The 25,762-nt window shown below is 36.9% G+C and overlaps 1 protein-coding gene across 6 annotated transcripts in view; it reads left to right on the top strand.

Annotated features, from left to right (window-relative positions):
- Nucleotides 1-2,819: 2,819 nt before the first annotated feature.
- Nucleotides 2,820-25,762, top strand: part of SMARCAD1 (SWI/SNF-related, matrix-associated actin-dependent regulator of chromatin, subfamily a, containing DEAD/H box 1) — a 74,718-nt gene continuing 51,775 nt past the window's right edge. For 2 of the 6 annotated variants that reach the window (XM_032861537.1, XM_032861503.1), the window contains exons 1-3: nt 3,072-3,269; nt 3,548-3,786; nt 18,152-18,329. In XM_032861537.1, coding sequence (XP_032717428.1) covers nt 3,597-3,786; nt 18,152-18,329 — 368 coding nt within the window. In that variant the 5' untranslated portion in view covers nt 3,072-3,269; nt 3,548-3,596. Of the gene's footprint in view, nt 2,933-3,068; nt 3,270-3,547; nt 3,787-18,151; nt 18,330-25,762 lie in introns of those variants that run through there. The other 4 variants (XM_032861511.1, XM_032861530.1, XM_032861544.1 and 1 more) reach the window with 4 other exon arrangements.

The raw sequence follows: 25,762 nt of genomic DNA, 5'->3' as shown, positions 1-25,762 counted from the left end.
AATTTTGGAAAATGATCATATTTATGGTCAGAGGGAAGAAAAATCAGAGGACTAGTTTTTAACCCCAATTCCTGCTATCATCCCAGAAGATTTTACATTCATATCAAGAATCCTTCTGCCCTTTTACTCCCCGTTATGTGCTGAATAGTGCTCCCCCAAATTCATATGCTGAAGTCCTATCCCCCAGTATCTCAGAATGTGACTACACTTAGAAATAGGGCCTTCAGAAATGTAGTTAAATTAAAATGTGGTCTTTTAAATTGTGAAATTTATTCACAGGTACAGAGGAAGGTCTTTTAAATTGTGAAATTTATTCACAGGTACACAGGAAGATTACGTAAAGACACAGGGAGAAGATGGCCAATGAGAGAGGCTTGAAGCAGATCCTTCCCTCGTGGTCCTCAGAAACCAACCCTACCAAGACCTCGATATCAGACTTCCAGCCTTCAAAGCCATGAGAAAATTAAATTTCTGTTTTGTAAGCCATCCAATCTTCAGTACTTTGTAATGGCAGTCTGTGTACTTTGCTATACATTCTCTTAACCTTTTGATCCACAATCAAGCAAAATCCCACTCATGGAAAATTCAAATTCTCCCAGGTCAGTGAATGCTACAGACATCCCACCCTCGGAATTGGGCAAGAGTGGTGCCTGTACTATGTGTATTGCTTTACAGAACACAATTTGGCCCTTTTCCTGCTATACCGAACCCTAAAGAGCAAGGAATCTGTGGGGCCAAAAAGACAGGTTCACTCAGAACCTATATCTTCAATTTTAGACAATGCTTTTGAGTAGCAGCTGGTCTTTAAAATCTCTGCTCACACAGCTCCAAAAAGGCAAGGAGTGACCTTTCCCCAGGTCCTCCGTGCTAAGGGCCAACAGTGCTTCTAGTGTCTAAATCCTTAGACCAAACATGTAGTAAAAAAGCTCCCAGCCCTAAGAAGTGCCTTAGCAGTGGTGTGGGAGTAGGCTTGCCAAGTAAAATACAGTATACCTTATTAAATTTGTATTTCAAATGGACAAGTAAGTTTTTAGTACAAGCAAGTTCCAAATATCACATGGTACATACGGACTCTAAAAGGTATTGTTTATATAAAATCCAAATATAACAAAATAGCCTCTTTTTTTTTTTTAATTTTTAGCAATATAGGAACCCTAGGTGGAGTCTTAGTTGGGCATTTGAGCTGGGTGTCCATATGCATGAGCACAACGCCCCTAATGGTATCAAACTGAGTGAGAAGACATGATACAGGGAAGGCAGGATACATGCGCCAACCAGTTCTCCTTCAATTATCCATTCTGTCCAACATAGGAATTCTAAATTGAACCTGGCTTTCCAGGTCATTTTCAAAATAGGACAATAAAAATATATTTTTACATTTTGTTAACTGTATTTATGTTTAAATATTCAGGCATATGATGTTTGGGTCTCTATTTTCACTCTTGCTCCAACTGTACAAATGTCAAGGGGTTAATACTGTGTTGCAGAAAATTGCCTTAAGAGGTCATCAACCACATTTAAAAGATGAGGAAGCTAAGGCTTAAAGACATTACATATAATTTGCCCACAGTCATTGAGCTAGTGGAATCCATTTTCAATGTTAGATCTGTCTGAATATAAAGCAAATATTCTTTTTTAAAATTACATGTAGTGAATGGTGACTACATTTAATACTTACTGTATTGTATATTTGAAAGCTGCAACAAGTAGATCTGAGAACAAATATTCTTTATCACCAACAATAATTTACTATGTATAAATTGTCATACCCTTTGATACCATCAGTATACCTGGAGGCATAAAGCTGGTGAATTTCACGGGCTATCAAAAATAGGTATAACAAGGGGCGCCTGGGTGGCTCAGTGGGTTATAAGCGTCTGCCTTCCGCTCAGGTCATGATCCCAGAGTCCTGGGATCAAGCCCCGCATCCGCCCGCTCTCTGCTCAGCAGGGAGCCTGCTTCCCTTTTTCTCTCTCTCTCTCTGCCTGCCTCTCTGCCTACTTGTGATCTCTGTCAAATAAATAAATAAAATATTTTTAAAAAGTAGATATAATGAAATCACACTTGTTCAGGCTTTGATCCTGAATTTACGAGTCTAGACACTTAATTGTGTAAGTGTACCCGCATTTGATAAAACTATGGGTTCATGTTATAATTACACAGATCAAAACACTGATTTATAAAATAGAATGCCAATTTAAGTTACAATGACCAGTGTTTTTGGTAGAATAATGATTTGTAATAATTTCTCTTTAAGGGAAATGCCAACCAAAGGATCAAATTAAAACAGAAAACTGCCTGTTCAGCCTAATGTTAGAACAAAAAGGGTAAATATCCTTAAGGTAGTATTTCCGTCAAGATAGGTGAATTGTCATATTCCACTCTAAGAATAATCCTGTCATCAGTGGGGAGGCGGTTGATATGCTCTGAAGCTCAACACACCCGGGTTTTTACTTCTTACTGTTTAACATTTGCAGGCCTCAGTTTTCTTATTATGTAAAAAAGGCTTCTTGTAAGGGTTGAGATTATTCATGTAAAACATCTAGCACACTATTGCCATCATACTATGTATACATTATACAAAATATTATACATTATATCAAATGTCATATAATTTATTATGTTATTGCTATTGTGCAATTTATCATTGTTCTATTTAACAACTCTTGCTAACCTGGAGAAACAGGCCATAAGCGCGCTTCCCAGGCGTAGAGGCGGGTACGAGTTACCATGGCAACAGCGCGCGCCTAGACATCTTCCGCTCGCGCGTCGCTGGAAAAGAAAAAAAGCCTAAGCTGCGTGTTGCGTCATCACCGCGCGCTCGTTTGGGCTCTCCGTTTTGGAAGGTCCCGGCACGGCTACCGTCGCCCCCCCCCGCCAGGCATTATTTTTTGTTTCAACCTTTGTTACATCGCATCGAGCCTGCAAGACTGTAAGTACTAAAGAAAGAAAGAGGGCGAGCGAGGGAGCCTTAAAAAAGTGATGCCGCAGCACACTCCCCACCTCTGAACCCTCCCTATGTTTTCTTGATCCTATCAGCTTCCTCTCAGCTGGGATCGCGCCGCGTCAACTTCCGGGCGGGTGCCCGCCAGCGCGGCCTCCGCCGCTCCCCTTCTTTGGCCCCTTTGTGTCCCCGCAGTATCGAGGCGCGGGCCCTGGCACGTCCTTTCTCGAGGCAGGGAGCACCGTAGTGCAGGGAGCCTCTCACTGTGGGCGGGCGCGCGGCCCGCAGGGGGGTTAGAGTGGGGAACGTGCCTGCGCGTGCTGGGGTAAGAGGAGGTTGCACGAGGGTCAGCGTGTGGTTCGAGGAAGGAGGGGCGGGGCGGGGAGGGGGGAGACGAAGGGGAGTAGAAAGAGCAATGGAAATTTTTAAAAAGATACTCCTGTCCACCTTCTGATTATTGTGGCCTAACAATGAGGCGCAGCCATAATAGTCATCCTGTGCCATGTTTTCGTGCTCTTATTTGCCTTGGGAATGAACTGCTAAGGCTTTGTATTTTATATTGTTTTCATGGCCTCTTTTTCTCTTTTTATTTTCTTCCTGCAGATAGTTCATTTAAAGCTCTTAATTCCACAGGGTGGTGGCTTCTGCCAATATGAATCTTTTCAACTTGGACCGTTTTCGCTTTGAGAAAAGGAGTAAGATTGAGGAAGTGCCCGAAGCAACCCCTCAACCCACCCAGCCTGGCCCTTCTTCACCAATTTCTCTTAGTGCTGAAGAGGAGAATGCTGAAGGGGAAGTTAGCAGGGCAGGCACACCTGATTCAGATATAACTGAAAAAACAGGTGAGTTACAATGTTGCAAAATGATGTAGCATCAAGAGGTATTTTTTGAGAGAAAGAAATTCTAATATTCTTGATGTAATACATACTAATACATTGTCCTCTACCTGCCCTTTAAAATACCGCTTTGCTGCCAGAGGCACCATATACCTGCCATGAACTGAACATCTATGGCTTCTTCAGTTTTATATGAAGTTCTTGAAATATGACCCAGTGATGGAAGTTGGTAACTGAATTTAGGTCATCCATAGGTCAGAGTAGTTGCTTCTGGAAGAGAAGCTACGTGATTCAGACTCATGATGTAGACTTTGAGTCTGTTATTTGACCAGGTACTTACCTCTCGGTATTTTTCCAAGAAACACTGCTCACCTACTATGAACCAGACTTTAGACTCAGGGTGCTTGAAGACAACCTCTAGACAAATGAAGAGCAGATCCCATTCAGATTTTGCCACTATTTGACTTCCTGGAGATCCCCAGGGTGCGAATGAGTAATTGGTATTCTTCAAGGTGAAAGAACCCATTTCTAACCTCTTCAGCAGGTTGTCCCAGACAATGGGATTTGAGAGGAAGCCAAAAATTAGCATTTCCATCTTAGTCTGTGTTCTTTGAACAGTGAACAGGACATATTTGAACTCTTAAGTTTTAGGCACTGTGCTGTGTTTCACATTCTCTCATCTGATTTGTACGGCAGGCCTACAAGATGATACCCACATTTTGCAGAATGAGACCCAGAGAGGTTAAGTTGTTAGGAATTTGATAAACCTGGAACTCAAATCCAGTCAGTCTAGTTCCTGAGCATAAACTTTTAATTGTTTACACTGTGCAGTTTCTTATGAAGGGTGGAAGAAATATTAGAAGTTTTCTTTTAATGTTTATTTTAGTGATATCTTTTTTAATGCAAAACTCAATATTTCCCTAGTAGCTTTTAAGCTGATGTGGCCCTGACAAGATTGGTAATAAGTATGCTGTTATTGTTGGTGTCTTATTTTATTTGCTAGTCTTCTCTTTAATTGTACCAGTGAGGGCAGACTCCCTACACATTATCATTTGAATGACATTTAAAAATCTTTGGGGGTAATTAGAACATGCTGGAATGATTTGGTAGGTTGAATTGTGTGGTAATGGGGAGTCATAATTTGAAAGGCTTTGTTGTATAAAAGGTTCTAAACTCGTCCAGATTCTGTGGGGAACCACTAAAGCTTAGGAGTGCTGTCTCTTTGTTCATTCTTTCAATAGGTGTTTACTTTGCATAACATGCTGTAGTTAATGTGTAGATATCCAGGTACTTTAATATTCTAATAATGAATATATGAATCTGTGTCTTAGGTAGTTAGAGAGGGCTGGAAAGGCCAGCATGTAGGCATGGGATTTTGTAATCCTTAGGAATCTCTACTGCTTCATTTCAGTTAAATGGGATATTGGACAAATTACTTAAAATCTGAGATTAACATTTTTTCATCTTTAGGATAAAAAGCACTTTGTAAACTGGAACACAGTGGAATATTTTATTTATCATTATAAATGTGAAATTCTTAATTGTCTCTTCGAATTAGAAGATGCTGCTGTACTTTTTTTTTCCCCCGTTTAAGGAGATTTCATTCATCTTTATTGTGATTTTTTTTTTCCTCATGTGTAAATTTCTCTTATAAACTGAGGTTACCTTTAGGACTCACATGATTAGTCTTAATAACATTGGGAAATACGAAAATTAAGTTTGTTCTGGAAATGGTGAGAATTCATCCTACTAGGAATAGAGAGCTCTAAGAAAAGATGATTGTAGTTGGTGTTGTAAAATTGAGAGAATCTTGAAAACGAAGGCCAGGTTTTGGTTTTACATTGTGGTTACAAGAGATCCATTAAAGCCTTCACAGATAGAAGGGTAAAATGATGAAAGTTGTTTTGTTAAAAAAAATCAGTCTAGCAGTCCTGAGTACCGCACATTGTTAGAAGGTAAGTTTTGACAGGAGATAATTCATTTTGGAAGTAGAAATAACAGTAGGAGTCGAGAAGAAAGAGAGAGATTTCAAAGAAAGAAGGGCAAAGTTTTAGAACCAAATCTATGGGAAGAATGAGATAAATAAGAATTTAAGTTCAGGGTCACCTGGGTGGCTCAGTCGGTTAAAGATCTGCCTTCTGCTCAGGTCATGATCCCAGGGTCCTGGGATCTATTCCCACGTTGGGTTCCCTGCTCAGCAGGAAGCCTGCTTCTCCCTCTCCCACTGCCCCTGCTTGTGTGTGTGTGTATGTGCGCTCTCGCTCTCTCTGTCAAATAAATAAAATCTTTAAAAAATCTAATTAAGAAAATGGTAGTTTTGTACATCAGAATAGGTGTAAAGTACCCATTCTAACCCATTGGGCATGCCTTTAAAAATTCAAATAAAAAATGTCCTGTCCCCAATTTAGCATGTTGGACGAGACCTAAAGCAACTTAATCTAGAGGTGGGGAATTTTCAATTGAGTGTTGGAGCTTGAGCCTGTATACAGGACGAAATACTGAAGCTGGTTTAGGCTCCTGCCTAGAGATTAGGGAATCATTGGTGGGATATGGTTTTTGACCTTATTTCTTTTATCATCATATGCTAACTTCTTATTTTGCTGTTGTGTGTAATGCTATATTTGCTTATTTACAATAGAGTGTTAGGGTCTAAATCAGGTCTAAATCACCTATTTCTTAAATAGAGTGGAAATTGTAAAAATTACCTATCAATGACATTTTTAGCTAGCTCTTTTAATTTTAGCAATATGAATTAAGATTTTATTTCCTACCACTCTCTCTCTCAGTTACTGTGCCACAGCCATATCTTTTCTTAAATATGCAAAGGATAGTGCAGTCTTTCCTTCTTCCTCTTTGCTCTTCTTTGTCCAAGACCATGCCTGCTGATAAGTGCATGTGACTCTGGGCTTAGTGATGTATTTACTGTCTTTAGAAGCCCTTCCCCTGATCACACTCTCTGAAATAGCAACACCTCTCCCCGCCCTCAGCTTTACTCTTCTGTTCTTCTGTGTAGTATTTATTTCTACCTAACATGATTCTATATATTTGTTTCTCCCTTATTAAAATATAAGATGCATGTGAGCAAAGACTTTTTCCTGTTCATCATTGCTTAGAGCAGTGACTGGTGCATAGTAAGCTCTTAGTAAATATGTATTGAAGGAGGGAGTATTGGGTGATAAGTGGGCAATACTAGTACTTTGTACAAATTTTTAGAAGTATCCTTCCTCTTTATGATCTTGAAAGAGCCCCATAGCCATCAGGCTTCTTCACCCATGCTAACTTGAAACTGCTTTTGTTGCAGGATAGTCTTCCTTCACCCAGCCTTTGGATATGAGGGCATACACTTAACTTGTGGGCACCTCTCCCTCCCGTGTTTATTTTGCCCTCATGGTGTCACGTTATTAATGGTTATTGCTTGCTTACACATTTTTTTCTTTTGACCTTTTTGAGAACACAGTGGGTTTCAAGGGAATAAAATAAAGGCACATGAGTGAGAGAGGAGAGAACTTACAGTGTTTTATGCATAAAGAGTAAAAATAAGACCAAAGCTTGATCCTCAAGGAACACCAGGAGGAAGGGACATATAAGTATATATAGTAAAATAGTACAGTGTAATAACTTGGGAAAATATTAAGCAGTGTAGAATCACAGTCTAACTCAGAAATGATTATCTTTTCCTGGAGAGGATCAGGAAAAGTCACAGAGAGGTAACTTTGAGTGAACCCTAAACAATGAATCAGTGCTTTTTTTTTGTGAACAGGTGAAGAAAATATACATTGTTTAGGAGAGTGATACATCTGTGAGAAGGGAGGTTATCTGTGAAAGAGGCGGTTTAGGGAGTTATAGATGAAACTGAGAAGATAGACGTGTAAACTGCTGGGTTGTAAGGGGCCTTTATATGCTATGCCAGGAAGGACTGACTTTTTTGGGTACGCACCAGAGAACATTTCAGCATGGGAAGACTTGATGAAGCTGTTGAATTAATTGAAGCCTAAACGTAGGAAAATGATAGTAGGATAAAGGAGGCATTTTAGAGAAGTTTTATATTTCAGTATTTGATGGTATTTGGTGATCAGTTAAATGTAGAGGGTTTAAAGTAACTCATATTTCTTGCTTAGACAGCTGGGTGATGAGCACTATTAACTGAATTAGGCAGTGCATTTAGGAGAAAGATACTTAAACATGTCGAGTTCAGGTCACCTGTTTCAGAAATGAGGTCTAGTGGAGGATTGAACATTAGGTTTGTAGCTTAAAGATGGTTGGAACCTTCCAAATCGACTTTGGAAGGGTCATCATTGTGGCAGTTAACAAAAAATATCCCCAAGCAAGGCATATAGTGAAAAATTTCAACATTTAGTGGTGAACAAATGAAGACAGACCAATGAAGATAATAAAGGATAACTTGAATAGTCATAGAAAATGATAGTACTCTGAAAGCTAAAGAAAGACAAGTTTCTAATTTTGTGTATAGTGAACACTATCAGATACTGTAGGCAAGTCAACTTGGATGTGGACTGAGAGACCACTTTCCTTGGAAATTAAATGTTATTGTTGACCTTTAACTGACAGTTTCAGTGGAAAGGTGGGGAAGTGAAGGCTAGTCTTTAAAGAAGGAAAAGAGAAAAACAGCTTGACAGTACAGTAGTGTCAAAAGAAGATGTGTCAGGAGTATTGAAAATATTTTTGGCCCAGGGGAAGAAGCCAGTGGAGAGGGAAAGGATGAAGGGAGGGGAGGTATCTGAAGACAGGCATCTAGGGCTTGGGAACAGATGCACAGCTAGACTATTTAGTGTTGCAAAGAAATAGAGACACATTTTACCTGGGGAGAAAAAGTGATAAAAGTTAATGGGTTAATCAGTTATTTTGTGGTTGGAATGGAGGAAAGTTTTAGTAAATTCTTGATTAATTTCTTTCCCTAGTGAAATACATTCAGTATCCTAAAATGATTACCATTTCAGTGTGGTAGTCATGTGGAAAGTAATAGTTGTTAATAAGAAAGTTTAAAAATTATTCCAGTTAATCAAAAAGATTATTCCAGTTAATTAAAAAAAAAAAAAATGCTTCCCAGAGAGCACTGCTCTGTCATACAGGTTGTGTGATCTCAGGTAAGACATTAACATTTTTGGACTTCATTTCCTTTGCCTAGATGTTCTTTGAAGTCCCTGCAAGCAGTAAAATGGGTATGATCCTTTGAATAATGGAGCCAGATGTATCATTTTAGCATCATGATTCTGTAACCATTGGGTGATACTCAGGGTTTTTTTTTTTTAAGTGTGTGTGGCCAAAATGTGAATCATCCCTATATCTTTGGATAGTTACTGTGGTTTCTTAATGTCTGCGAGTGTTAGTTGACAAGCAGTACTTGGTAGAAGGCTAAGTGCTAAATAATTCTAATAGAAGAAAGTAAAATGAGTACTTACACTTTAGTAAAAATCTTCAGTACATTTGAAGTGTATACTTTTTTTTTTTTTAAGATTTTATTTGAAAAACAGAAATCACAAGTCAGCAGAGAGGCAGGCAGAGAGAGAGAGGGAGAAGCAGGCTCCTTGCTGAGCAGAGAGCCCAAAGCGGGGTGGATCCCAGGACCCTGAGCTGATGACCTGAGCCAAAGACAGAGGTTTAACCCACTGAGCCACCCAGGCACCCCTGAAGTGCATACTTTTATCTGTGTTTTCCCTTCTCTACCTTTTTTTCTTCAAAATAAAATGTTATATGTAAAATATGCAGTATTGTATAATGAAGAATATTCTATAGTCTTTATTTTCGGTGTTTATATTCATATTTTTTTTCTACCTGAATCTATTCCAGGTTTTTGTTTTTATTTATATTATATATATAATATTTACTTATGCTTACCTCTTTTTTTTTTTTAAGATTTTATTTATTTATGAGAGAGAGAGAGAGCGAGCACAGGCAGACAGAATGGCAGGCAGAGGCAGAGGGAGAAGCAGGCTCCCTGCAGAGCAAGGAGCCCGATGTGGGACTCGATCCCAGGACGCTGGGATCATGACCTGAGCCGAAGGCAGTCACCCAACCAACTGAGCCACCCAGGTGTCCCATGCTTACCTCTTTTTTTTTTAATGACTACAGTGTCTTATATAGATATAATTCGTGTAGTTTCTTTAATGTACATCTGTTGGTTGGGCTTTTTCTTCATGTGTTTTTTTTTGTTTGTTTGTTTGTTTGTTTGTTTTTGCTGTCAAAAGAAGGCTATAGTGACCATCCTTTTACACAGATTTTTTTAGCTTGTGTACAATCTGAAGAAAAATTCTTGGAAATGGAATTGTCAGATTAGAGTGAATATTAGTAATATTTTAGTAATTGCCAAGTTACCATACTCAGTTTTACCACTTTGCACCAGACTACAGCTTGGTTTTTAGAGGTCTACTTTTTCATACTAGGCTAAAATATTACAAACCTTTTTTATCTTTACCAGGGAATTTAATTGCTTTACTTTTATTCTTTAAGGTTAATTGTGTTTTCGTAAATGTATTAGTCTTCTGGACTTTTTCTGTGTTCCGTTTTCTTTTTTTCTGATAAATGATTTGTAAGTTTTTTATTTTTTATTCCTTGTTTGTCACTGAGAAATTTTTACATTTCAGTTTGTTCATTCATTTCTTTGATGGCTTCTAGGGTTTAGGTCTTGATCAGACAGGCATTCCTTACTATCACATTATAAATATTTTCATGTGTATTTCATTCTAGCACATCTATGTTAATTTTATTTTTAATTGTAAAATATACATAACATAAAATTTACCATCTTAACTATTAAGTATACAAATCATGTGTTAGGTACATTCACATTATTGTTCAGTTGATCTTCAGAACTCCTTTTATCTTGCAGAAATGAAACTGTACCCATTAAACACTTCCCTCCTATCCCCAGCCTGTGGTAACTATAACCATCCTTGTACTTTCTGTCTCTGAATTAGATTACCCTAGGTACATCATAAAAGTGGAGTCATACAGGATTTGTCTCTGTAACGGGTTTCCCTTTGCATAAGGTCTTTAAGATTCATTCATGTTGTAGTATGTATCAGAATTTCCTTTTTAAGGCTAAAAGCATTCTATTGTATGTATATACTGCATTTTGTTTATCCGTTCATCTTTGGATGGATACTTGGGTTGCTTCTACCTTTTGGTTATTATGGCTATTACTGCCATGAAATGTGTGTACAAATAGCTCTTTGGGACCTTGCTGTCGCTTCTTTAGGGTATATACCTGGAAATGGAATTGATAGATCATATAAGAAATCATCACATGTTTTCCATTAATTCCTGAACCATTTTACTTTTCCACAAGCAGTGCACAGGGTTCCAGTTTCTCCACATTCTTGCTAACACTTACTACCTTCTTTTTTGTTTTGTTGTTTGTTTGTTTTGATAGCCAAACTAATGGATCTGAGTCAGGTTTTGTGTTAATAGCCACACTAATGGATATGAGTTAGGTTTTTGTGTTGATTTTTATTTTACTCTTAAATCTCATTTAGAATTTATATTATAAAGACTTAAAGGATGGTACAGACGTCAATATAGTCTAAATTCTCATGTATATTTGCATCTTATAGGCCATTAATCTACTTCTTTAGTTTTATATTTGTTTACCCATTGCTTTAACTCTTGTAGTTTTAAGGTGTTGTTTTTTTTCTTCTTCTTCAAAGAAGTGGTTTCTATGGCTTTTTTTCCTTAAATTTCCTTAAATTTCCAAGTGGCTGAAATTTTGCTTCAGTGTTTTTATTAACATTTGCTCCTACTTATACTCTTTTTTAACTGGAGAACGTGGTCTACAGTATTTCTGTTTTGGTTAATCTACTGAAATTTTCTTTGTGGCCTAATTTGCCATTAATTTTGCAAAGGTACTAAGAGTACTTGAAAAGGAGACATAATCTAAGTATAGATTAATTATATACGAAATAACAGATGAATTTTATTTATATAATTTTATTCAAACTGTAGATGACAAATATTGTGTCAAAGTCAGTTTCTTGGATCTTGACTAATTACATGCAACTGTTTCTTAGTGGAGTAGAATAAATAGAAAATTATCAAATATCACCGATAGCCTCTGAAACTTTTATACTTTTATTTCAGTTATATATGTTTAATAATCATGTTTTGGGTCACAATCTAAAATGGGTCTCTTACAGTGGGTCCCAATCAAAAATGTTTGGAAAGCGTTATTATAGGTTTTATTTTTGTGCAGTCTGTTAAGAGCTTGGAGAAGAGAGTTAAAGCCTTATATTTGTCTCTTGACTTTTTGCCTTATGTATCCTGCAGCGTTTACGTCTTTCATCATTAGTATGCAGTTAAGATATATGTTAGTTATGTTTTTTGTTGTAGATCTAAATTCTCTTACTAAAAAAAGTGTCTCTCAAGTTAGATGCTTTTGTTTGTCCAGTAACAAGAGCATGGCTCTGTTTTTCTTTACATTTTTCCCATTTATCTTTTCTTTTGGCTTACGCCTGAGATGTTTCTTCTCTTATATCATCTTAGAATGATGTCAGAAACTACTCTTCAGTCTTGTATTTATTCTTGTATTTTGTCTTTTTTAGAGCTTGCATCAGAGAAATAGTTTGATTTATCTTTTAGGAGATGTTTATGGTATTTCTCTTTCATTATGACACAAATTAAGGCTGCTCAGATTTTACCATCTGTTATTTGGTTACATTATAAAATGGGGCGCCTGAGTGGCTCAGTGGGTTAAAGCCCCTGCCTTGGGCTCGGGTCATGATCCCAGGGTCCTGGGATCGAGCCCTGCATCGGGCTCTCTGCTCGGCAGGGAGCCTGCTTCCTCCTCTCTCTCTGCCTGCCTCTCTGCCTACTTGTGATCTCTCTCTGTCAAATAAATAAATAAAATCTTTAAAAAAATAAAAAATAATAAAATGGTAAATCATGATGTGTTTTACTTGGTGTTCAAAGGAATTGCCTTGAAAGTTAGTTGCCATGTTAAAGAATTGAACCATGTAGAGCAACACAACTAGACGATCAGAAGTGGCACAGTTTTCTAAGTTTTCAGGACAGATGTAAAGGTTTATGTATTTTTCATTCTACTTTGGAAGATAACTTCTATTTATGGGCTATCAAATTAATTTGGACTACTTTACTGTGAACTCATAATCTCCTAGTAGTGATTTTTGTTTGTTTTCGAGTGGCCCTTGTTCTTGGACCCTTTGGAAAAGTGAAACCAGTGTCAGACTTAAAAGCTTCTTTTATTTTATGGTAGACTTAGATATGAGAATGGGTACAAGCACACTGGAAAAATTTGGGGTGTAATATTGCCTTCTCTTGAGTATACCGTTGGTGTGGAATTTAGTTTGGAAAAACTCCTGGAACCTTGGAGTGTTCTTGCATATGCTAATGATGTAGGTTCCCATTACCTTTTGGTAATGAGAAAATACTCATCTTCTGTCTCTAAAATACAATGGATTTCTTTATTATCTGTGTATGGAAAGATAGGCTGTTTTCACTCATGTTCCTGTAGCATTTTTTTTATTCCTTTCTCATGGCACAAATCATATTTCATAACAGTTACTTGAGTGCACGGCTACTTAGCTCTTGTTTCGTTAGGGCAAGTTGAACTTAATATTCCCTACCTCCTGGTACAGTGCCTTATGCACAGAAGGCAGTCAGCAAATGCCAGAATTTAATAGTAGCTGATGCCTTCATGATTCTTTCAGTGTTTCACCATTCTTTCACTTGTATTTTTCTGTTTCGTCTTTTTTGTGCTGCTGCTTCAAAGTGCTTGTTTGGCTTGGGTCAAAAACCATCACTGCATCGTTATGGCCATTGCCTCTTAGCTATTTTTGCTTTTGCTTACTTCCAGAAATAGTCCATATAAGCAAATCTAAGCAGTAAGCATTACTCTAATTCTAAATTATTGACTATATTGGAAAGTTGCTATTTTTGTATAAATAAACTCCTACTGTATCCCATCAGTTTTCAAAGTGTGGTATGTGAACCTTTAGGATCCCTAAAGATAAACTACTTTCATAATAATGCTAAGGTAGTACTTGCCTTTTTACTATGTTGATGGTACAAAGGCAGTGGTAGGTAAAACTGCTGGTGCCAGGCACCTGGGTGGCTCAGTAGTTAAGCGGCTGCCTTCGGCTCAAGTCACTATCTGATCCCACCGTCTTGGGATCAAGCCCCACATCAGGCTCTTTGCTCAACAGGCAGCCTGCTTCTCTGCCTGCCATACCCCATGCTTGTGCTTGCTCTCTGTCTCTCTCTATCACTCACTCTGTCGAATAAATAAATAAAATCTTAAAAAACAAAAACAAAAAAACTGCTAGGGCCTTAGCACAAATCATGGCCAAGACTCCAAACTGTTCTAGTAGTCATTGTCAGTTTCACTTAAGAATTTTTTTTTTTTTAAGATTTTATTTATTTACTTGACAGAGATCACAAGTTGGCAGAGAGGCAGGCAGAGAGAGAGGGGGAAGCAGGCTCCCTGTTGAGCAGAGAGCCCAATGCGGGGCTCGATCCCAGGACCCTGAGATCACGACCTGAGCCGAAGGCAGAGGCTTTAACCCACTGAGCCACCCAGGCACCCCAAGAATGTTTTCAGTAAGGCAGTAAAAATTATTAATTTGGGTAAATCTCAACTAAGCAATAGGTGTCTTTAATATTCTTGTGAAACAAAATGTGAACCAGCCTTTGTTGTATACTGAAGTGTGTACAGTGGTTATTTCAAGGGAAAGCATTTGAACAGTTGGTTTCAGTTCTGATTTGAACTTGTCATTTTTTCACCAAACACCATTTTTACTTAAAAGAATGACTGACAAACTGTAGTTAATCAGACTTAGATGTGGACATTTTCTTAAAAATGGACAGTAATACCAAGGAAATAATTGGCAGCATTTACCCTGTTTTCAAAGGAAGGTTTGGATTTTGGACTGTGAGTTTGACAGTCTCGGATATTTCAAGATCAGTGGTGATATTAATAAGTCTTATTTTTAAAAATAAAATACCATGAAATATGTCAGCATTTGGAAGATCTACATTAATCAACAAGTGAACCAGTATTTTTCAAATGACCAGTGCACACCATGTTACAGAATAATGCATGGTTTAAAGGTCCATTAAAGTGCAAGATAGACCAGTGGGTTTAAATGTAATAGAACACAGAAGTTTATTCATATGGTTCCAGATTCCACATTGCAACTGACCTTTAAAAAAAACTACCACCTGTCAAATTTGGGTTTAGTATCAAAGAAGAATATCCATGGTATTGTAAAAAAGGTTGGGAAAATACTCTTCCTAACTGTATAACTGTGTGAGGCATGATTTTCTTCATAAACCTAAACAAAAACAGTCTATTACAATAGATGAATTGCAGAAGCAGGGGAATTTAGCTGTCTTATATTAAACCAAAGATTTTTACAAATATAAAACAGTGCCACTCTTCTCATTAGATTCAGAGGAGAGGGATGGAATGAGAGGATATAGTTTTCATAAAAATATTTGTTACTATGTAAACAGTTTTATAAAGTTTCTCAGTTTCTGCTTTATAATACGATGATATCATAGATATAACCAACATAAGCAACATAAGCAACATAAGCAAAAGCTCTTTATGGTGTTCATTTTTTAAGAATGCAAAGGGTTCTGAGTTTGAGAAATGCTGTTGTATTGTAACCTTCCTTTATCCTACATATTGTCAAACTACTTCCTCTGTTAGTCACTTACCAGTTGGGCTATGGGGGTATCACTTGGTTCAGAGTTGTGTACATGTTTAAGGTATATTTTAGGTAGAGATATATAGGCATATATAATGTATATTATATAGAATATAATACGTATAATATATAATACAAAACATATATAATATACAAAATAATACATTAAATGCATACAGTATATATATATATATGTAATGTATATATTTTGATGTTGTGTATTATATTACCAGTAAAAGCTCTGAGTAATTGAGTACATGATGGAGAGTATGCCAAACTTCTTAATTTTTTTTCTTAATTTTTTTCCTGTCTCATTAACTAAGCACATTAAGTATGCGTTTTAAAAATTGGTATGTCCTCATTGTATATTTTATATGATCTGTGTAAAGTAAGAGGAAAAAAATGAGAGAAAATCAAAGATGAATATGTAATCAAGTTCAAGAAACTCTAGTTCTCCTAATGTTCATTAATACATCTTTTAGGACTCCTCCAGGCATTTAGGCTTTTAAGTAGCTAACTTTAAAAAGATTATTGTTCAAAAATAAAAAAGTAAATAAAATAAAAGTTTATTGTTCATTTTGAATAAAGAGACTTTGAAGAAAAGCAGACAGCCCAAATCATTTTGGTTTCAAGATCAGTGGTGATCTTAGCCCTTTGAAAATATAAGAAAATAGGACACTAGTTAACATGTTTAACTGATACACAGTAGCTTTAGGTGAGATTTTTGCTACAATGAACATCTAGTTTTGAATTTTATGTATGCTTTGTGATGTATCGGAACACTTTGTAAAAGCAAAAACCATATTATCCTCATACTTACTTTATAGGAGTTGGACTGTAATCTTGTTATTCACATAACTATCCAGAATTTGTAAGTATCGTCATGTTTATGACAGTTAATAGAGCTGTGATTTGTTCCAGTGCAGAGTTCTTCATCCAGGTTCTTCACTCAACATTTATAAAATTTTCTTTTGGAAAAAAATGTGATTTTTTTTTTTTTTTTTTTTTTTTGTAGTGTTTAGGGAGTGTTGATAGGACTTGTTTGTAGGAAGAAATACAGTTTTAGTGCCCTCCAGGTGAATAGTAGTTGTGTAGGCCATGGTTAATCTTAATTACAAATATGGCTCAAGAGCTTCATTATAGTGATTGCTATCATTTTGTGACAGGTATTGGGGATGGTCTAAGAGTTTTAGAGTATGAGGATTTAGACCTTTACACATGGATTTCAAATTTGTTACCCCCCCATCCCATATAACTTTGGACAATTGCTTTCTCTAAACCTAGTTTATCTATAAACTGGCCATATAATGTGTACCCTCAGGATTATTGTAAGGATTAAAAATGTGCATCACGTGAGGACTTGATTTTGACTTAGAAAGTAGTTAATGGAAGTGATAATTTTTTACACTGACACCTTTGAACTAAAGATTCATGGGTCATTGCTTTTTTTTTTTTTTTCCAAGATTTTATTTATTTGACAGAGATCACAAGTAGGCAGAGAGGCAAGCGGGGGAGGGGGGAGGAGGCTCCCTGCTGAGCAGAGAGCCTGATGTGGGGCTCGATCCCAGGACTCTGGGATCATGACCCCAGCCGAAGGCAGAGGCTTTAACCCACTGAGCCACCCAGATGCCCCTAGTCATTGCTCTTTAAAATACATTCATTAGACCAAGGCATTGACTACTTTAATATGAATTTCTTAAATGTGATCTTTTCGTTCTCACGTATGTAAGAGAGAATGGTGGTTTTGCTGGGATAATAATTTTGGAACTCCACTACTGAAGAGAAGAGACCTTGGTAAGATATCTTATTCCCCTGTTTTGAATGAGACAAAATTTTTTAGCTTGTGAGGACTGCCATAAGCCACAGTACTGGGTGGCTTAAACACACCTTTATTTTGTTAATGTCTGGAGGCTGGAGGCTGGAAACCCAGGATCAATTGTTTCTGAGGACTTCCTCCATAGTTTGCAGATGGCCAACTTCTCACTGTGTCCTCACATGGCCTTCCCTTCAGGTGCACATCTTTTGTCTCTTCTTATGACATCACTCATACTGGATTAGGACCTCCACCAAAGCAGTCTCCTCTTTGAAAGACCTTATCTCTAAATATGTTAAATTCTAAGACCCTGGGGGTTGAAACTCAAGAATTTTGGAGGGGTATAATTCAGCCCACAACACATTTGTGTAAGAGGTAATGTGTATTGAATATGGGCTATGTTCCAGTGTCTGAACTAAATGTTTAATACATGTCTTCTGATTTTATGTTCACATGAGCCCTGTGATTATTAACATCTGTTTTACACGTGAGGACATTGACGTTTAGAGTGATTAGCTTGGCTAAGAGACAGGATTGGAGTACAAGTCTTTTGGGCTGTTGTGTCCATGTTCTTTTAGGCCAGAATTGAGTACTAGGAAATAATAGCACAGAGAGAAAAAAATGACATATAAAGCACACTTCTCTTTTACAGTTTCTACTAGGGTCTTGAAAGTAAATTAACCTCTAAAGTGGAAGATCATTTAACATCAGCCCTGGTTTGACTATTAATTTTTTCTTTAAAAACTGGTGGGAATTTTTGGTTTTAAAATGGAAACAGTGAGCAAATTAGAGATTTTTAGCACATGATTGTAATTATCGAAAACAGATTTATTTCCAAGTTGCTGAAAATGCCTTTCCTCTTCTTTTTCTTTTGTAGAAGATTCTAGTGTTCCAGAAACTACAGAAAATGAAAGGAAAGCTAGTATATCATATTTCAAGAATCAAAGAGGAATACAGTATATTGATTTGTCTTCTGATAGTGAAGATATCGTTTCCCCAAATTGCTCCAGTACAGTTCAAGAGAAGAAATTCAACAAAGACACGGTGATTATAGTGTAAGCAGCTTAATAGATTTATTCGTTATATTTGCCTATGTAAGAGGTTTTTCAAGAAAAAGTTACTTAATTTGAAAAATAGTTTGGTGACTTCTCTCTTTTTTTTCTTTCTTTTCTGCCTTTTTCCTATTGCATCTTGGTTATTTTTTTCCCTAACTTACAACTATGGAGAGGTATTGTGTGTGTGCATGTGCACATTTCTGGATAACACTGATTTTCAATAAAAAGTTAATGAGAACAGATAATTTAATTTTTTAACCCTCCATCAACAGGGAAGTTATTTTAACATGTACTTTTCTTTGATCATCTGTAATTGCTTTATGATCTCTGCTTGAGTCCCAGAGTCAAATCATTTTAACATTTTTTAGACACGTTCTCTGAAGTAGCACGGAGCTTGTATTATAGGTAGAAAGGCAGTAAACAAATAATGTAGTATGCCAAATAATAAATATTATGACCAAAAGGGAAGGAAAATAATGGCGTTCAGGGCCAGGGGTGGGGGTGTGCTTTCTAAAGAGCACAGTTGGAAAAAAGCTTTATTGAGAAGATGATGCTTGAATACAGATCTTAAGGGGTAGGAAAGTGTGAACCATATGGATATGAGGGTGTGGGGCAGGAGTGGAGTATTCTGGTCATTGGAAGTAACTTGTTCAGTGACCAGAAATGGTTATTATACCTGATGTTTCTAAGGAAAGTAGGGGGCAGATGAAATCAGAGAGAAACACCTAAGGTCACAAGGTAACCAGTGGGGTAGAAGAGGGATTTAATTATAAGCCCATAGGCTATTTGGCTTTTACTGTGAATGAGATAGAAAGCTAATGAATGGAGTGTATTGAGCGGAGGAATAAATTATTTCACTCATATGTTTAAAAGGTCTTTGAGACTATAGGGGAGCAGTATTAGAAGCATGGATACTGTTGTAATAACCCAGGCAAGAAATGATGGACCCTTAGACAAGGCTACTACTTGTGGGGATGGTTGGAAGGAGTTAGATTCTGTATATACTTTGAAGGTAGAGCATAGAGGTTTTATTGTTGGATTTTGGGTGGGAGAGAAAGGAGTCAAGGATGATCTTAAGATTGGCCTGAGCAACTGGAGGATGGAGTTACCATTAACTGAGATAAGGAAGACTGTTTGGGGTGTGGTAGGGGACCTCCTTTTGAAGGATAGATTGGCAATTCAGTCTTGAACATGCTGTGTCTGAGAAGACTCTTAGACATCTAGGCAGGAGATGTCAAGTAGGCAATTGGATTTGGGACATTTGAGTTGGGGAGGTCTGGGTAACGTCCAAATTTAAGAATTGTCACAATATAGATTTGATATTTAAAGTCATATGATAAGGTGAAATCACTAACAGATACTGGTACAGCTGAACAAGAGACGATCTCCTGGTTGAAGGACTCAGTCCAGGGGAACTTGGGATTTTAGGAACAGGGAGATGAGGAAAAATCTATGGAAGTTCTAAGAAGGAATAGTTGTTGAGGTAAGAGAAAAGTCAAAAGGTTGTGTGTTCAGAAGCTAAGCAAAGAAAATGATGCAAGGAGCCAAGAGATTGAGAATGTCCGATGATGATAAGATGAGAATTCCTCTTAAAGTGAACTTCTTGTAAGTAAGAACATGCCTTTCTCCTGAAATTCACTCTGAAGTAAAAAATAGTGAAGATCCTGCAGGGTTAAATTTATTGGATTCACATTTACCTGCTAAGAATAAGGTCATTCTCTTAAATTACAAAAGAAGCATTTCAAATTCAGAAATACCAGTAAATGTTGACACAGTACAGGTATCAAATGTACAGTACATATTTAAATATTTAAATATTTCCAGTTAATCCTGTTAATGTACTTTATGGTAGTGCCATTCAGAAATACTGGTTTGTAAATAAGGGATATGCTCTAGAATACAAATCAGTGTACCAGTTTCTTCGCTAGTGAAGTATTAGAAGGAAAAATCAGCTCAACTAAGTGACTTGCTTAGTAATGTAGTTGTTTTACCTTCTGGTGTAAATTCCTTATCTTGTCATTGATGGATAGCAGTGTGAGTTTAATAACTAGCAGTCAGTCCTTAGACCATATTTTAAGTAATTACTTTACGGTAATTTTTCCTCAGTATCATGTTGGATTTTTTTTTGAACAGTGTCATGTGTCTTTAGTTTCATTTAATCTGTAATGAGATAGAAAGCTAATGAATGGAGTGTATTGAGCAGAGGAATAAATTATTTCACTCATATGTTTAAAAGTTTCTCAGCCTCTTTTTTTTTTTAAGATTTTATTTATGTATTTATTTGACTGACAGAGATCACAAGTAGGCAGAGAGGCAAGCAGAGAGAGAGGAGGGGAAGTAGGCTCCCTGCTGAGCAGAGAGCCCCATGCGGGGCTCCGTCCCAGGACCCTGAGATCACGACCCGAGTCTCATCCTCTTTTTGTTTCTCCTGTCATTGGCCTTTGAAGATTAAGAGGCCATTTTTAAAAATTTTTATTAACAAATAATGAATTATTAGCTCCAGGGCTTACACACTTCATAGCACTCACCATAGCATATACCCTCCCCAGTGTCCATAACCCAACCACCCTCTCTCTAACCTCCCTCCGCCCCCCCGCACCCCCTCAACCCTCAGTTTATTTTGTGAGATTAAGAGTCTTATGGTTTGTCTCCATCCGATCCCATCTCATTTCATTTTTTCCTTCCCTACTTCCCAAACCCCCCACTTTGCCTCTCAAATTCTAAGACACCATTTTTTTAAGGAGGTTTCTCAGTTGTACTTAACTGATTTTCTTCATGATTAAATTTGGGTTAAGTGGTAGGAATGGTATATAAATGATTTTGTGTCCTCAGTGTGTCATGTTACAAGGCACACTGATAGCAATTTGTCTCTTTCTTGGTGAAGTGAACTTGGATCTCTCAGAAACCTGCCCGCTTTCTCCTATAGAGTTACTATTTTATACCCCTTTGTAGTGATTAATCTATTGGCAGATACTTGAGACCAAGTAATGATCTTATTCCTTAGCAGACTTTCACTCTAGTAGTTTTAGTATCTATTGATGATTCTTACCTGAATCAGTTACCTAAATGAGGGTTGTGAATTGCTGGTATTTTAACTAGCATTTCAGATCTTATACTTTAATTATTTGGTATTCTAATGTAAATATGTGTTTTCTGTTTCTCCCCATTTATTTATATAGTATTTATATTGTATAAGTAAATATCAAAGTGGAATCTTAGATATTTATATTTTCAGTGGATTGTAATTCATTTACTGTCATTATTCATTTTAGTGCTAAAATCGCTAAATTTTAACAGTTTAAGGCCCTTTTAGGCAGGCTCTGACTTTGAGAGCTTCCTATTATTTTTTGAGCTTTTTCCTTCTGGCAAAAGATGGTCCAGACTTAACCCTATTCCTATCATAGACCTGAATTTAGAATTAGCCCTTTCTCCAAGAAACACTGGTTCCTTTTATATTTTTTTATTTTTTATTTTTTATTTTTTATTTTTTTTCTTGCACTAGTTCCTTTTAATAGAGAATGGTATTTGGAAATCTGGGGACTAGGAGTGTTCTTTCTTTGCTGTTGGGCGAGGTAGGGGTTATGTCATTGCCCTTTTCAGCTGTACAGACTAGGAAATATGAGGGGAATGTATGTGTGTTTTTTTGTGTGTGTTTTTAAATCATGAGTTTTTAATGATAACCTTTAATTCTAATCTACCCCTGCAGGGCTTTTCCTTGGCTCTTCTTCTATATCTCCTTTTCAGGCATTGAGAACTCTGGCTTCTTGCAGCATTAGTTTCTTAACTTGTTCAGTTATCTAGTATTGATAAAATAGTTTCAGAATTGCTGTGATCATACCATTTGACCATTAAGCATACTAAATAGAGTTGAGAATTTGTTTATAGGTTTGTTTTGTCTTGAGACTGAAGGTATTTGGTCAAAGTATTTGGATTATTTAATGTTTTCTCTGTTGTTTGAAATACAGTTCAGTTCATTAATTTCTGTTTGTATTCCTTTTAAGGTTTTTTCCTTATCCCTCTTTTAAATTTTACTTTGGAATATTTAAAATATTAAGAAGGTTTCAGAAACCAAAACTCTAAATAGAATGTGCTTAGAAAATTATTATGTCTATCCCTTTTCTTGTAATACCTACTGTCTGTCTACCTCAGAACTCACCAGTTTACTTTTTCATCATACTTTTTCTTTCATGTATTCTTTTTCTTCTTTCTTTCTTACTTCCTTTCCTTTCCCTCCTCTTCCCTTCCCTTCCCCTTCCTTTTTTTTTTTTTTTTTTTTTTAAGATAGAGGGAATACACATCCATGTGGGGCAGAGGAGGGACAGAGGTAGAGAAAGAGAATCTTAAGCAGGCTCCATGCTCAGTGCAGAGCCTGACTCAGGACTCAATCTCATGACCCTGAGATCATGACCTGAGCTGAAATCAAGAGTCGGAGTGTTGGACACTTAACCGATTGAGCCACCCAGGTGCCCCTCTTTTTCTTGTTTCTTACACAAAAGATAGCACACTACATAAATGCATATATATGTATATACATATATATATATATATATACACACACTCATTTGATCATTGTTTTATTCACTTAGGTATATATCCTAGAAATAGTATCAGTTTATAGAAACCTATATTCTTTTTCATACTCTGTAGTACTGCACTGTGAATGTTCCATGGTTATAATCAATACTTATGAACGGGCCATTTTGGTTATCATCATTTCTTAATCTTGAGGTTGACAGGGGCAGATAATTCTTTGACAGGCTTCTTTTCTGTGCATTGCAGGATGTTTTGCAGAATCTCTGATCCCTCCTCACTAGATGCTAGTAGTACCTCCTTAATCAGAACAAGCAAAAATGTCTCCAGGCATTGCCAGGTGTTCTCTTGGGGCAAAATCACCCCCCTTTTGTCAATAATAGAAGCTGGCAGTTGATGAAATCTCTTAAGAATTATTAATAGACAAGAAGGAGCTGAAGGTAGAATCCTAGGAAATACCAGCAATTCACAAATGTGAACAAGGAAGAAAAGCCTTCTTTAAACATTAAGGACAGGCAGGTGGAGAGGTAAAGGAAAATTTGAGGTACTAATGTTGCAAAACTCATGGAGTGAGCATAGGTGTGGGGCCAGATTTTCAGAGATTTGTAGCAGTGTATGGGACTACGGAAGAGTAGATAACCAATGAAAGGTTTTTATTATATTTGACATTAGAAGATACTATTGCCTGCGTAAGAATAATTTCACTGAAATGGGTGGGGCAAAAGGTAATAAAACATTGAGAGGAGAACTGTACAGGAAATGAGCAAGTAGATAATTGGTTTTATAAAATTTGTGAAGGAGAGGAGGATTTACTTATTTCAGTGCTTGTTTCCACAGTTCCTAGAGTTCCTGGCACATTGAACTTGTTAATGCAGTCTTGAGCCCATTGTAGGCTTGGAAAGAAGAGCTCAGGGAGAGAGAGGAGACAGGGGAGAGAACATAGTAGATTATTGAAACAGGGTCCTGTAAGAACCAGAGAGGGCTGGAATCCCTTAGCAGTAAGATGGGACTTTATCTTCAACAAAAGGGAAGAACTTTATCTGAGACCAGATGAAAGAGCACAAAGTAGTCAACTTCTGTTTTTGTAGATTTTTTTCTTTTATTTTTAAATCTGCAGGCATACAAGAAAATAAGATAATAGACAATGAACATCCATTTATGTACCACCTAGACTTAACATGTTAATATTTTTCCTTGTTTGTTTCATTGTTTCATTTATTATTATTATTGGCCTGGAGTACTTTAAATTATGGACATTCCAACATTTCTACCCGTAATACTTGGTGATATGTCTTTCTCCTCCCCAGAACCCAGTACCACTCAATGAACAGTTCTCTAATGTCATGTAATTCCCCTTTTATATTCATTTTTTAAAATAGATTTTATTTATTAGAGAATGAGCACAATTAGGGGAAGGAACAGAGGGAGAGGGACAGGCAGTTTTGGCCCCGAGTGTGGAGCCTGACGTGGGGCTTGATCCTATGACCCGGAGATCATGACCTGAGCCAAAACCAAGAGTTGGACGTTTAACTGACTAAGCCACCCACGTGCTACTGCATTCATGTGTTTTATAGCTGCTTTTTCAAACCAAGATCCAAACAAGAAGCGTCCTCTGCATTCACATGTTAAAGCTTCTAACTTCTTTTGATCTTTTTAAAGAGTCCTCTCCTCTCCTTTTTTTTAAAGGATTTTAACTTAGTAAAGAAGTAGAATCTTTTCTTCATGAAAATGGTTTTTTCTTATTGTTTCCTCATGATGGTATTGAATTTATTCCTCTCTCACTTGTATTTCCTGCAGACTGGACAGTTAATCCAAGCCATGGTAAGACTGGTAGTCAGTATAAGTACTACAGCATGAGGCCCATGAGTTTGTCCCACCAGATGGTCATGAAATTGATGGTTAGTTAAGGTGATGGCTAGCGGAGTAAAGAACCTTTGGAAGTGGTTTTCTAGGGCAGAAATTGTGAGAAGATTCCAACCCGAATGCTTTCATTTTCTCAGTGAACTTGGTGCAAAATCAGGAGTGTAACCGGAGTGAAGTGGAGTAAGAATTCAGAGTTAAGGACATGAAGAATGAGAGGCCTAGGTGTAATGGAAAGGAAGATGCATGTAATCACCTTCATATATTGAAGGACATTCCTTCTACAAAGGAAGCAATTTACCTCGTTATTTTAGAGCCATTTTCTCAAAGCAGGGTTCAAGAAGTCAACCCAGAATTCTGTTAAAATATATATTCCTGGTCCTTGGGGATCTGTCTGGTTTTAAATATTTTGGGAGATTCTCAGGTAAAACTAATGCCCTGACCAGTACAACTGAACTAACATGAATAGATACAGTGAAGTTATTAAAATACAGATTCTGGATTTGTTTCCCCAGATAGAATTAGCTGTGTAGCAAAGTCTCCATGGAACATACTTAATTAAATTCCCACCTTTCTTTCTCTGATCTTTGTAACTTCTGTCCATTTGTTATACTTCTGTTTTCTGATCTCCAGAATGGCTACATGGTTGAAAACCAAAATTTCAAAATGAGATTTTTGTTTGTTTGTTTGTTTGGGAGATGATTAAAATTTGGCCCCAAATATCTTTTATAGGATTAACGTATAAATTGAGGTGGACTGAGATTAAAGTTAGTTGTATTATAAAACCTCACATGGAATCAGTACTCTTTGCTGAAGAGTGTTTGTTTCTTGGCAGAGATTCTGGTGCTCACTGGAACTATTCTGATTTTAACATTTAGATTCTGATCATCTAGGTAGGCCATGAAAATTCTTTTATATTTGTATTAGTGTAGGCTTTATAATTTCTCAAGAGCAACCTGACAATGCTCATCTGATATATAGAGTGTAGGTGAAAAAGGAAAAGGAGAGAGAAAGTGGGCATGCAGTATATGTGTGTATCTTAA

Source organism: Lontra canadensis, unplaced genomic scaffold, assembly GCF_010015895.1.
Source record: "Lontra canadensis isolate GAN:19392208 unplaced genomic scaffold, GSC_riverotter_1.0 scaffold1, whole genome shotgun sequence".
Classification (NCBI taxonomy): Eukaryota; Metazoa; Chordata; class Mammalia; order Carnivora; family Mustelidae; genus Lontra; species Lontra canadensis.
The sequence above is the reverse complement of the archived record's forward strand: the minus strand, read 5'-3'. Positions and strand labels throughout refer to the sequence as shown.